Raw genomic sequence first — 13369 nt, 5'->3', positions numbered from 1 at the left:
TGAGGTACCACGGCTAGCTTCTTTACCATTTTTATGCTTAGTTTTAAAAGTTATGGTTATTTTTATATATGTCTGCCACCTCTGCCAGACTCAGCATCTTGAATAAAAAGGTCTGTTTTCGGCCGGGCGCGGTGGCTGAAGCCCGTAATCCCAGCACTTTGGGAGGCCGATACGGGTGGATCACGAGGTCAGGAGATCGAGACCATCCTGGTGAACACAGTGAAACCCCATCTCTACTAAAACTACAAAAAACTAGCCGGGCGAGGTGGCGGGCGCCTGTAGTCCGAGCTACTCGGGAGGCTGAGGCAGGAGAATGGTGTGAACCCGGGAGGCGGAGCTTGCAGTGAGCTGAGATCCGGCCACTGCACTCCAGCCTGGGCAACAGGCGAGACTCCGTCTCAAAAAAAAAAAAAAAAAGGTCTGTTTTCCTCACTTTTACTTTTCTGGCACCTAGCACTTGGTAGGCATCAGTAAACATTTGTACAATTAAGCAATTGAGTGGTTCTGATAAGGCTCCTGATTGCAGTCCTTACATGTAACTACCAGATTTGTATTTGGATACTCCCTTGTTCAATATCTTCAGTGGCTTCCTATCACCTGCAGAGTAAAGTCCAAACTCCTTAGCTGAGTATTTGGTGTCCTCTACTCTGTGAACTCAACCTGCTTTTTCAACTTTATTTCCTACTATAGTTGGTCAAACTGATCATTCACTGTTCCCCAGGGACTCCCATCCCTTTTCCACATCCATGTCTTGATTCATGGTTTTATTCCTGAAAAGCACTCCTTGCCTGTCCTCATTCATTTCCCTCCTCAGGCTCCTCCTCAGATACCACCTTTTTCACAGAGCCTTCTCTATCATCCCAGCTTTGAAGTTTCAGAGCATAGTAACTGTGCTGCTTGACACATTTTCACTTTATGGAGGTAATTTATGGACATGTATTTTTTCTCCAACTTAGTGTAGTTTCTTAGGGTTTCTTAAAGTTTCTTAGATGATTTATCTTTGCATGCTGTACTTGTAAGCAGCAGTAAGAAATTGGTCATTTCTGGAATGGCTGTCGCTGTCAGTTACTACGGGGTGAACAAAGGGAACGAATGCAGAAATAAAGACAAAGACAAAAGGATCTGTTTTGAAAGAAGGGGTCATGGGGTTCCTTGCTTCTGGTGAGCAAAGGCAGCCCTGAGCTGCTTCTACAGCCTTTCGTATTTATTAGGTAGAAAGAGCAGGGAGGGAGAGTTAACGGTTGGTCAGCTGCTTGATTTATCACAGGTATACATAATTGCTTTCTTTGTACAACAGACTTCAGATGTTCCTATAGATAATCACAAGGAACATTGCGCTGGGGGTGTGACTGCCCTCAGCACCCTTTCTGGCGCAGACGCAGTTTGTCAGTTTTCCAACATCCTGCTTTCATGAGAACAGTTTTCTGTTTGCTCATATAGCCTCCAGTGGTATACTAAGTTGGTCACAACCCTCATTCTTTTTGCCTGTAACAAATGGCCAAATGAATGAATTAATATGTGAATAAATAGGCTTCTCATGCCCTATCCATGGGCTGGTTTGGAGGGGAATTGGGAGTTGGACATGTGATACATAGGCCGTAGTGGGACACTGGGAAAGGGGGTACTCCTTGCCCTATTGCTTCTGCCTGCATATTCCATTAGCCTAATTGTACCAAGTCCATTTGGGATTCAATTACTGGTGTCCAGCATGTTCCAGGCCTAATATTAATACTTGACTTTGGGAATACAAATGATATCATGCACCCCCTACCTTAGACATCCTTCAGATAGCAAGGTGTGTCAGGGCTGTGGCCCTTTGTATTAGGTATGTAGGTCTTAAGTTATATCCTAAAATGAGGCATATCTCACTCTGCTGCAGCCTGTCCTGAGCTTAGCTTATTAGACCTACCTTGGTTTTGCTTGGCTTGGCTTACTTACACACTGGGTGGTTTGACTATATTGGTTCCATAGTTCAGCTTACTGATTACATTCTAGTTACATTTTAAACTTGCCTTATGTTTAATTTTTAACTTGTTAAGGCTAGCTTTTCTATGGAGTTCAGGTGAATTATCAGTGGGAGCTTTTACGTTTCACTCTTTTTGGACCTTTTGGTGGACCTTTCTAGTCACCTATCCCATTGTCCACTGTTGTGAGATACTGTATCATTTTATCCAAGTCAATCAAAATGATATTTGCTTAGGGAGGGAACAGAAAGACATAACTAACAATCACGTGTCACTATGGGAAAGGAAAACAAGTCCACTCCTTTTGAAATCTGATTATATGCTTCCAGAGCCCTTTTTTTATTGGCCGTCTTTATTCTGGTACACTTCTGTATTTTAGCTATACCAAGCTCTTAATACTTGAAGTTCTCAGAATTCTCCTTGTGTCGTTTTCCCAGGATAATTCCTACCTCTCTTCCCTCAAGAAGCCTCCCAGTCCCATCCCACCTTCACCTTTCCCCTTTCAAGCCGAGTTTCTTGTCCCTTATATCTGTTCCTGTAGCACTTTATGTGCATTTCTGTCAGAGAATTTATCACAGTATGTTACAGCCATTGGTTTACTTGTCTGGGTTTTGTTTGTTTGTTTGTTTGTTTTATTTTTTATTTTTTATTTTTATTTTTTTGTTGTTGTTTGTTTGTTTTTTGAGACAGATTCTTGCTCTGTAGCCCAGGCTGGAGTGCAGTGATGTAATCATGGTTCACATAGCCTTGACCTCCTAGGCTCAAGCGATCCTCCCACCTTAGCCTTCTGAGTAGCTGGGACTACAGGTGCATGCCACCATGCCCGGCTAATTTTTTTATTTTTGTAGAGACAGAGCTTCATTGTGTTGCCTAGGGTGGTCTTGAAATCCTGGCCTCAAGTAATGCCTCGACCTTCCAAAGTGCTGAGATTACAGGCATGAGCCACTGTGCCCAGCCCTGTTTTCTCCAGTAAGCTGAAATTTCTTCTATATCTGAGCCTATATTTGATTCCACTGTGTATATCAAGAACAGAGTGGCTGATATATATTAGATACTCAGTACATGCTTATTAATTAGACAGTTCAATGCCCAGGTATCTAAAGTTTTTTTTTTTTAAGAGACCAAGTTATGTTCCAACCATGTTTCTAAATTCTGTGTCACGGATGGAAAGCATTGAGAAGTGCTATTAACTTTTCTATTTGCCTAGCCGGGCACGGTGGCTCAAGCCTGTAATCCCAGCACTTTGGGAGGCTGAGACGGGCGGATCACAAGGTCAGGAGATCGAGACCATCCTGGCTAACACGGTGAAACCCCGTCTCTACTAAAAAATACAAAAAACTAGCCGGGCGAGGTGGCGGGCGCCTGTGGTCCCAGATACTCCGGAGGCTGAGGCAGGAGAATGGCGTAAACCCGGGAGGCGGAGCTTGCAGTGAGCTGAGATCCGGCCACTGCACTCCAGCCTGGGCGACAGAGCCAGACTCAGTCTCAAAAAAAAAAAAAAAAAAAAACTTTTCTATTTGCCTAACAAAAACACAGAAATTAGTTCCTGAGCAACTTCCACCCTATAAGCACTAGTCCTACTAGTTGGCAGTTAACTATCATAAAAGTAGATGAACCAATTGTGTACCCAGAGAAAAAGAGAGTAAGGGAGGAGAGAAGGATAGAGAAGGGAGTGAGTTAGCAAAATGCCACACTGTTAGTTGCAAACTGGCACAAAGGTGAATGTGGTTCATGAGGCTTGCTTGATTAAGAAGAGCTGAAACAGGAGCAAAGAGCAAAAGGCAACCTGCAGCGAAAGCAAGGACTCGGAACAGGCAGACACAAGCAGGTGAGCACATGAATGGGGCCCAGGTCCTCTGCGACTGTGGTCTCTCAGGCTTCCGGGGACATGGAAGAAGGGAAGCCAGAGTGTGACGCTCTGGGAAAGCTGAGTGGGGAGGATTCATGTTTACTCCAGGTATAAAGAGACATAAAAGACCATAGAAGGAGATGGAGATAGTGACAAACACTGGCTGGCACCAGAGTCTCAACAAAAAGAATTGGAAACAGGGCTTTGTTGGGGGTGAATAAGAGACAGTGAGCAGGAGAAAATGAGAAGACCAATTCTGAAAGGAGTAGATTTAAATACATACCTCCCTAGTCTATAAAAAGTACACCTATCTGTACTATTTTGAGTAGCATATAAAACTTGACACATTTGGATAAATGGGATAAATGTCACCTTTATATAACAAATGTGGGGAAAACCTTCACTGGAAGCTTGGAATTGTGATTCTTTTCAAGGGCTGGGTAATCTCCTTTTGGAAAGCAGTCAGCTATTATTATCATTATTATTATTATTTGAGATAGAGTCTCTGTCACTCAGGCTGGAGTGCAGTGGCACATTTACAGCTGTGAGCCACTGTGCCCAACCAGCTGTTATATTTTTATTAAATGGATGAGATCTAGTGCCTGAGTTACTGTATTATTGTTTATCCCTTTGGAGTATTCATTCAATATCTACTGTGTGCTCACACCACCATTCCAGCACCAGGAACACATAAAAAACAAAACATAAAAATTCCTGCCTATGGGCCAGCCAAGGTGGCTCATACCTGTAATCCCAGCACTTTGGGAGGCTGAGGTGGGCGGATCACTTGAGACCAGAAGTTTGAGACCAGCCTGGCCAACATGGCAAAATCTGTCTCTGTTAAAAATACAAAATTAGCCAGGTGCGGTGGCACATGCTTGTAATCCCAGCTACTTGGGAGGCTGAGGCATGAGAATCGCTTGAACCCAGGAAGTGGAGGTTGCAGTGAGATGAGATTGCACCACTGCACTCCAGCCTGGGTGATACAGCAAGACTCTATCAAAAAAAAAAAAAAAAAAAATTTCTGCCTACCTATGTATAGTTCACATAGTGGGTAAAGGTGGCAGGAAACAGGAATTATGAAAATAAACAAAAGTGAATTATATAATGTGTTAGATGATAAAAAGTCCTATGGAGAAAAATAAACAGAAAAGGAAGGTAGGAAAACATGCATGTGGTCAGATGGGTTATAATTTTAAATAAGGTGGACAAGGAAGGTTTCACTGAGAAGCTGACATATTTGAGCAAAGATTTTAATATAATGAATGAGCAAGCTGTGCAGACTGGGGTTCTGTAAAATAGAATGTCATTCTATAAATGTAAGCCATTTTTTTTTTTTTTGAGACAGAGTCTTGCTCTGTCGCCCAGGCTGGAGTGCTGGCACAATCTTAGCTCATTGCAACCTCTGCCTCCCAGGTTCAAGCGATTCTCCTGACTCAGCCTCCCAAGTAGTTGGGATTACAGGTGACTGCCACTGCACCTGGCCAATTTTTGTATTTTTAGTAGAGATGGGTTGTCACCATGTTGGCCAGTCTGATTTCGAACTCCTGACCTCAAGTGATACACCCGCCTCGGCCTCCCAAAGTGCTGGGATTACAGGCGTGAGCCACTGCGCCTGGCACATTATTTTAAAATGGCTTACATTGCCGGGTGCGGTGGCTCGCGCCTGTTTTCCCAGCACTTTGGGAGGCCGAGGCGAGTGGATCGCCTGAGGTCAGGAGATAGGGACTAGCTTGGCCAACGTGGTGAAACCCTGTCTCTACTAAAAATACAAAAAATTAGCCGGGTGTGTTGGTGTGCACCTGTAATCCTAGCTACTAGGGAAGCTGAGGCAGGAGAATTTCTTGATTCCGGGAGGCAGAGGTTGCGGTGAGCCAAGAGTGCACCATTGCACTGCAGCCTGGGCAACAGAGTGAGACTCATCTCAAAATAAATAAATAAATAAATAAATAAATAAAATTTGAAAAAATAAAATAATGCCTAATGCCATTTAAAAATAACTAATCTTAAAAGTGTGATTGCAAGTGGTGTTAGAATGTAGTTACTGAGAGCAGAAAGGGGCATTCTATTTGTTCATCCTTTGCTTTCTCTAAAATCTATTGTTTGATTTTACACTGAACAACTGGTATGACTCTGCAGGGTTTTTTTGGTCTGCTCTTTGTTTTCTTGTGAAAACAGATACTTAGGATGCTTTTTTTCACCTTTGAAATCTCTGGAAGAAAAACAAGTATTTACTTAATAGAAATAGAAGCTGGAGAAGTGTTTCAAAAACTACAATGATATATTAATACAAAATATGGGTGACCCCTGAAGAAACTGCAGTCACAGAGGAAGGAAAGCTGCTGCCTAGAATGCCATTAATTCACTTTCTGAGGGAGAAGAGGGACCAAGAGTTGGACAAAGCAAGGATCTGTTAACACTCAGAGACTCTGAAGAGTTGTTTCTGTTTTAAGTTATTTAGTTTGATCTATATGTCTAGCTCATTTGCTATAAAAGAATCAGCCAGAGTGTGAACCTGGCCAGGCAGCTGTCCTGTATCAGTGGTTGATTTCCTAGGATGAAGTTTCCTTTGTTTGGGATTGTAAAAGGTCAAACAATTTTGTTTGTTCCTCTCTTAACCAACAGCTCTTATTCTTAACTACAGGATAGAAGTTCAACCTTGAATAGCATTCAAACGGATGGTTCCAACTCTGCTTTTGTAGTACCTAAGATCAACTCTAGTTATTTTGAATATTTAATTTATTTATTTATTGGGACAGAGTCTCACTCTGTACCTAGGCTTGGAGTGCAGTAGCGCAATCACAGCTCACTAAACCTTAACTTCCCAGGATCCAGAGATCCTCTCACCTCCAGCTTCCCAAGTAGCTAGGACCACAGGTGTATGTCACCATGCCCAGCTAATTTTTGTACTTTTGGTAGAGATGGGGTTTCGTCATGTTGCCCAAGCTGGTCTTGAACTCCTGAGCTCAAACAATCCACCCACCTTGGCCTGTTGAAGTGCTGGGATTATAGGCATGAGCCACTTTGCCCAGCCTAAATATTTTAAAATTCCAAATATACTTAACTTTATTTTATTTATTTATTTTGAGATAGAATCTCACTCCATCTCTCAGACTGGAGTGCAGTGGCACAGTCTCAGCTCACTGCCACCTCCAACTCCCAGGTTCAAGCGATTCTCGTGCTTCAGCCTCCCAAATAGCTGGGACTATAGGCCTGTACCACCATGCCTGGCTAATTTTTGTATTTTTAGCAGAGACGGGGTTTCGCCGTGTTACCCAGGCTGGTCTTGTACTCCTGACCTCAAGTGATCCACCTGCCTCAGCCTCCCAGAGTGCTGAGATTATAGGCATGAGCCACCACACCCAGCTGCTTTTTTTTTTTTTTTTTTTTGAGACAGAGTCTTGCTCCGTCGCCTAGGCTGGAGTGCAGTGGCACAATCTCCGCTCACTACAGCCTTTGCCTCCCAGGTTCAAGCAATTCTCCTGCCTCAGCCTCCCAAGTAACTGGGGCTACAGGCATGTGCCACCACGCCTAATTTTTTTTGTATTTTAATAGAGACGGGGTTTCAGGCTGGTCTCAAACTCCTGACCTCAAGTGATCTATTCACCTCGGCCTCCCAAAGTGCTGGGATTACAGGCGTGAGCCACCACGGGTAGCCTAATTTGCTTTATTTTATGTAATATGTCACCTTGGGGAAGAAGACATTTTGATAAACTCTAGATACTCAACAAAGTTTAGATGATTGGGAATCCTTAATCTGTACTCCAAATATACAAAGTATTTTTTTAGAGCTGAAGGACCTGGGCAATGGGAACTTTGGAATCAGATCTTGTCACTTAACCAGTAAACTATGACTTGCATAAGAGATCCAGAGATGAAAGCTGGATCAGAAGACCCAAAACTGTTTGGTGCAAAGTACATAAAGTGCAAGTCAGGAGGTCTTGCCTTAGAGGATAGATATGCCAGAAGAAAATGGCAGAGAAAAAATATTTTTATATACATACATATATATGAAAATATTAAAAATATGTATATATATACTTTTTTTTTTTCTTTTTTGAGATGGAGTTTTGCTCTTGTTACCCAGGCTGGAGTGCAATGGTGCAATCTCAGCTCACCGCAACTTCCGCCTCCTGGGTTCAATCAATTATCCTGCCTCGGGCTCCCAAGTAGCTGGGATTACAGGCTATTTAAAAAATATTTTTAAAATAAACATAAAATTAAAATACCTAGAATATATTTTATATGTAAATGTATAGAGCAAGAAAAGTAGCCAGCAGACAGCTGGCAATGTCTGGAGACGTTTTTGTTTATCACAACTGGTTGTGGGTGGAGGGATGGGATGTGCTACTGACCCCTAGTGGGTAGAGGCTGGGGATGCTGCTAAACATCCTACCTTACACAGGACAGTGCCCACATCAAAAACCTATCCAGCCGTAATTGTCTTGTTTTTTTTTGGTTGTCGTTTTTTTTTTTTTTTTTTTTTGAGACAGTCTTGCTCTGTCCCCCAGGCTGGAGCACAGTGGTGCAATCTTGACTCACTGCAGTCTCCGTCTCCCGGGTTCAAGTGATGTACCTGCCTCAGCCTCCTGAGTAGCTGGGATGACAGGCACGCACCACCACAACTAACTAATTTTTGTATTTTTAGTAGAGATGGGGTTTCACCACGTTGGCCAGGTTGGTCTCAAACTCCTAACCTTAAGTGATCCACCAGCATTGGCCTCCTAAAGTGCTGGGATTACAAGTGTGAGCCACTGCTCCTGGCCCCTAAGCGTAAACAGTGCTAAGATTAAGAAACCCTGACCTTGAGGAACTCCAGTTCTCCTTTATGGATGAGATCACAGGACACAGTCTGAGCTTTACAGGAGGCCAGATACAAATCACCAAAACAAAAAGCACTTAATTTTTTTGTTTCTCATTTAATGTCCATCCAGAAAAAAAGAGGGGAAAAAAGTTGCTAGTAAAGCAACTATGAAGGATGGATGCCATTATTCCATTGAACACGACCAAGTGTTTTTTTGTTTTTGTTTTTGTTTTTTGAGACAGAGTCTCACTCTGTTGTCCAGGCTGGAGTGCAGTAGCACGATCTTGGCTCACTGCAACCTCTGCCTCCCAGTTTCAAGCAATTCTCCTGTCTCAGCCTCCTGAGTAGCTGGGACTACCAGTGCACGCCACCATGCCTGGCTCATTTTTGTATTTTTAGTAGAGATGGGGTTTCACCATATTGGTCATGCTGGTCTTGAACTCCTGACCTCACGTGATCCACCCGCCTCGGCCTCCCAAAGTGCTGAGATTACAGGTGTGAGCCACTGCACCCAGCCACAAGTGTTTTTTATCACAGGTTTCAAGAACATTCAAACTCACTATAATGGCTTTGTTGCAGAATGATGAAAAACAAACAAACAAAAAAACCTCCTATACATTTAAAAAATTATTTCCCAGTAATAACAAATCTGGCCAGGTGAAGTGGCTCATGCCTGGAATCCCAGCACTTTGGGAGGCTGAGGCAGGTGGATCTCTTGAGCCCAGGAGTTCAAGACCAGCCGGGGCAACATGGCTACCAAAAAAAAGAACAAAAAAAAAAAGCCAGGTATGGAGGCACGGTTCACTGCAATCGTCACCTCCCGGGCTCAAGTGATTCTTCCACCTCAACCTCCCGAGTAGTTGGGATTACAGGCTCCTGCCACCATGCCCGGCTAAATTTTTTTTTTTTTTTTTTTTTTTGAGATGGAGTCTTGCTCTGTCACCCAAGCTGGAGTGCACTGGCACGATTTCTGCTCACTACAACCTCTGTCTCCTGGGTTCAAGTGATTTTCCTGCCTCAGCCTCCCCAGTAGCTGTGATTATAGGCATCCGCCATCATGCCCAGCTAATTTTTGTATTTTCTTAGAGATGGGGTTTTACCATGTTGGTCAGGCTGTTCTTGAACTCCTGACCTCAAGTGATCTGCCCACCTCGGCCTCCCAAAGTGCTGGGATTACAGGCATGAGCCACCGGGCCCGGCCTAATTTTTGTATTTTTAGTAGAGACGGGGTTTCACCATATTGGCCAGGCTGGTGTCGAACTTCTGACTTCACGTGATCCACCTACCTTGGCCTCCCAAAGTGCTGGGATTAGAGGCATGAGCCACTGTGCCCGGCCAATTTTTTTTTTTTTTTTTTTTTAATAGAGACAGGGCTCTCGCTATGTTGCCAAGGCTGGTAGTGAACTCCTAGACCCAAGCAATCTTCCCACCTGGGCCTCCCAAAGTGCTGGAATTATAGGCGGGAGCCACTGTTCCCGGCCCCCACCATATAATTAAAAGCAAAATGGCTGGGCACAGTGGCTCACACCTGTAATCCCAGCACTTTGGGAGGCTGAGGCTGGTGGATCATGAGGTCAGAAGTTCAAGACCAGCCTGACCAACGTGGTGGAACCCCATCTCTAGTAAAAATACAAAAATTAGCTGGGCATAGTGGTGTGCCCCTGTAATCCTAGCTACTCAGGAGGCTGACACAGGAGAATCGCGTGAACCCGGGAGGCAGAGGTTTCAGTGAGCTGAGATTGTGCCACTGCACTCCAGCCTGGGCGACAGAGTGAGACTCTGTCTCCAAAAAAAAAGCAAAGCATGGGTCATTATGTTAAGTGAAACATGCCAGGCTCAGAAAGATATATACTGCATGTTCTCACTCACATATGGGAGCTCATGGAAGTAGAGTAGAATGACAGTTACCAGAGGGGCTGGGAAGGGTGGTGGGGTGTGGAGAGATGAAGAGAAGTTGGTTAATGGGTACAAACTTACAATTAGATAAAAGGAATAAGTTCTAGTGTTTGATAGTTCAGTACGGTGACTATAGTTAACAATATTTTATTGTGTATTTCCAAATAGCTAGATTTGAAATGTTTCCCACACAAAAAGCGATAAATGTTGTAATAGATATCCTAGATTCTCTGATTTGATCTTTACACATTGTCTGCATATATCAAAATATCACATGTATACCATAAATATGTACAATTACTTTGTATTAATTTTTAAAAAGCAAAACGTGGGAAAATATATCTTCAATTTCAATTTCCTTTTGGAACCAGATACCCTTTGGAAAAGGTGCTAAGAGCCCACATTACCCTGGTTTAGCTTGTTGTACAGGTTATTAGAACAGAGAAGGAACACCTTGGGCCCAGGAGTGAGTGTTTCTTCTTTTACAGGTGTAACTAAAAAAGGTGGCTGGTCTAACTTGTGTGCCTTTGTCCTATAAGCCTCTGTAGGTGTGTGAACAGGATTACTTCTGCAACAAAAGCCTCCACCCAGCCACATCTTGGGAAAAGAATGGCCACTTCTCGGGGCGCAGTCTTTTTCATGCTGGCGGTATCCTGTGTTTGCAGTGCTGTCTCCCACAGGGACCAGCAGACTTGGTTTGAGGGTATCTTCCTGTCTTCCATGTGCCCCATCAATGTCAGCACCAGCACCTTGTATGGAATTATGTTTGATGCGGGGAGCACTGGAACTCGAATTCATGTTTACACCTTTGTGCAGAAAATGCCAGGTAAGTGCAACTGGGACCCTTACTAGAGTCTGTAAATCCACACTTTAGAATCTCCTCCCAGAAACAAATACGCCTAGAGTTTATCATGTGAATTACAGAATTGTACACCTAGCGGATGTCTTTCTTCAGAGAACTTTGAACTACAATTGAACATATGGTTTATTTGGAATTTTCTTGTTTGTTTGTTTTGTTTTTTTCGTTTTTATTTTTTAATTTTTTTTTTGAGACAAAGTCTTGCTTTGTTGCCCGATCTGTAGTGCAGTGGCATGATGCCACATCATTGCACCCTTGACCTCCTGGGCTCAAGCAATCCTTCCACCTCAGCCCCCTGAGTTGCTGGGACTACAGGCATGTGCCACCATGCCCAGCTCGTTTTAAAGTTTTTTGTAGCTGGGCGCTGTGGCTCACGCCTGTAATCTCAGCACTTTGGGATCACCTGAGGTCAGGAGTTCAAGACCAGCCTGGCCAACACAGTGAAACACCATCTCTACTAAAAATACAAAAATTAGCTGGGCGTGGTGGCACGTGCCTGTAATCCCAGCTACTCAGGAGGCCGAGGCAGGAGAATTGCTTGAACCCGGTAGATGTAGGTTGTAGTGAGCCGAGATCGCACTACTGCACTCCAGCCTAGGTGACAGAGCGAGACTCCATCTCCAGAAAAAATAAAATAAAATAAAATTTTTTGTAGAGACCTGCTCAGGCTGGCCTCAAACTCCTGGGCTCAAGTGATCCTCCCACCTCAGCCTCCCAAAGTGCTGAGATTTTAGGTGTGAGTCACCATGCTTGCCCAGAGCACATGGTTTTAATTCAGTGTGAAATTAGGAGAGAGCTGGGCTGCCTGTAGTCTGAAACCCATGTGTTCAAAAAGAATAGCTATAATTTGTTCTTCCTCTTCTCTAAACGTGGGATACTCCAGGGATTTTGGGAGAAGGATCACATGAGAATTTCACTGCCATCCTTGGACATGAGGCTAGGAGACCCTGAAAGATTAACTTTTTCTGCATTGTCAGTGTTTTTTCCTCAGGTAACTTATGGAGACTGGGGAAAGGCGGAGGAGCTAGGTGTCCACCAGAGAAATGGTAGCAGAAATGGACCCTGAGAGGTTGCTCTAGTCCCTCTTTCCAGTACTCCTGCAAGATATTCCTCACAAGTGGGATCATTTGGGATAACTTCAGGGAAGTCATAGGAAAGCTTGCAGAGCCCAGCATCTGAAGCAGCCTAAGTTTTGGTAACCAGCTCTCTCTTCTGTTTTTGTTCCATGGACAAAATAGGACAGCTTCCAATTCTAGAAGGGGAAGTTTTTGATTCTGTGAAGCCAGGACTTTCTGCTTTTGTAGATCAACCTAAGCAGGTGAGTTTCTTATGATTTGATGTTTAGATTCTCAATGCCTTGATAACTTGACGACACCACTGCTGTTAAATATTTCGTGCTACTCACTAATGAGATTGAGGTCATGTGTGAGATCAGCTTTCTCTCCTCAGCTAATCTCCTGGATAACATTAATTATATTTCCCACGCTCATGAGGGCTGGGCGGAAGAAGGCTGGTAAATTGGTTGTGGTAATTTAAGGATGACACTAGCTTTGAAGAGATTGTTCCCTGTGTACTTACTGTTTAAAATTTTGAGTTGAAGCCATCAGTTGCATTTGTTCATGTAAATGCAGAAGGTAGACATGAAGTTCTATAGGGTATGATGTATAAACATGGCAGTTGAAGGGATGGTGAGCAGTGAATTCCATTTCAGAGTGCCTTGATGCAGGGTGGAACCATACCTATACTTGAGAAATTAGGCAACAACCCATGATGACAAAAATCTTTGGTGGTAGAAAATGAATAGAGAGTTTGTGGCAACTATATTTCATATTTGAGCACCCACAACATATTGCATCCTATGTGTCTGAGGCTACGTTGAAATAGAATAAGGCAGAATGTTAAACTTGGGGAGCAAATGTATAGGTATTTATTATTCAGTGTCACAAGAATAATCATTACCCAAATGCCTGATGTTAAAAATGATTTGAGTTTGGAGA

The 13369-nt window shown here is 43.4% G+C and overlaps 1 protein-coding gene across 20 annotated transcripts in view; it reads left to right on the top strand.

Annotated features, from left to right (window-relative positions):
- The window catches only part of ENTPD5 (ectonucleoside triphosphate diphosphohydrolase 5 (inactive)), a 58788-nt gene that overhangs the window by 21860 nt on the left and 23559 nt on the right, over positions 1-13369 (top strand). For 10 of the 20 annotated variants that reach the window (XM_065549056.2, XM_073997774.1, XM_073997771.1 and 7 more), the window contains exons 4-5: positions 11053-11339; positions 12611-12690. In XM_065549056.2, coding sequence (XP_065405128.1) covers positions 11123-11339; positions 12611-12690 — 297 coding nt within the window. In that variant the 5' untranslated portion in view covers positions 11053-11122. Of the gene's footprint in view, positions 1-3593; positions 3793-11052; positions 11340-12349; positions 12691-13369 lie in introns of those variants that run through there. The other 10 variants (XM_073997778.1, XM_073997776.1, XM_073997775.1 and 7 more) reach the window with 2 other exon arrangements.

Source organism: Macaca fascicularis, chromosome 7, assembly GCF_037993035.2.
Source record: "Macaca fascicularis isolate 582-1 chromosome 7, T2T-MFA8v1.1".
NCBI classification, from domain to species: domain Eukaryota; kingdom Metazoa; phylum Chordata; class Mammalia; order Primates; family Cercopithecidae; genus Macaca; species Macaca fascicularis.
Note: the sequence above shows the minus strand (reverse complement) of the source record. Positions and strands in the feature narration are given on the sequence as shown.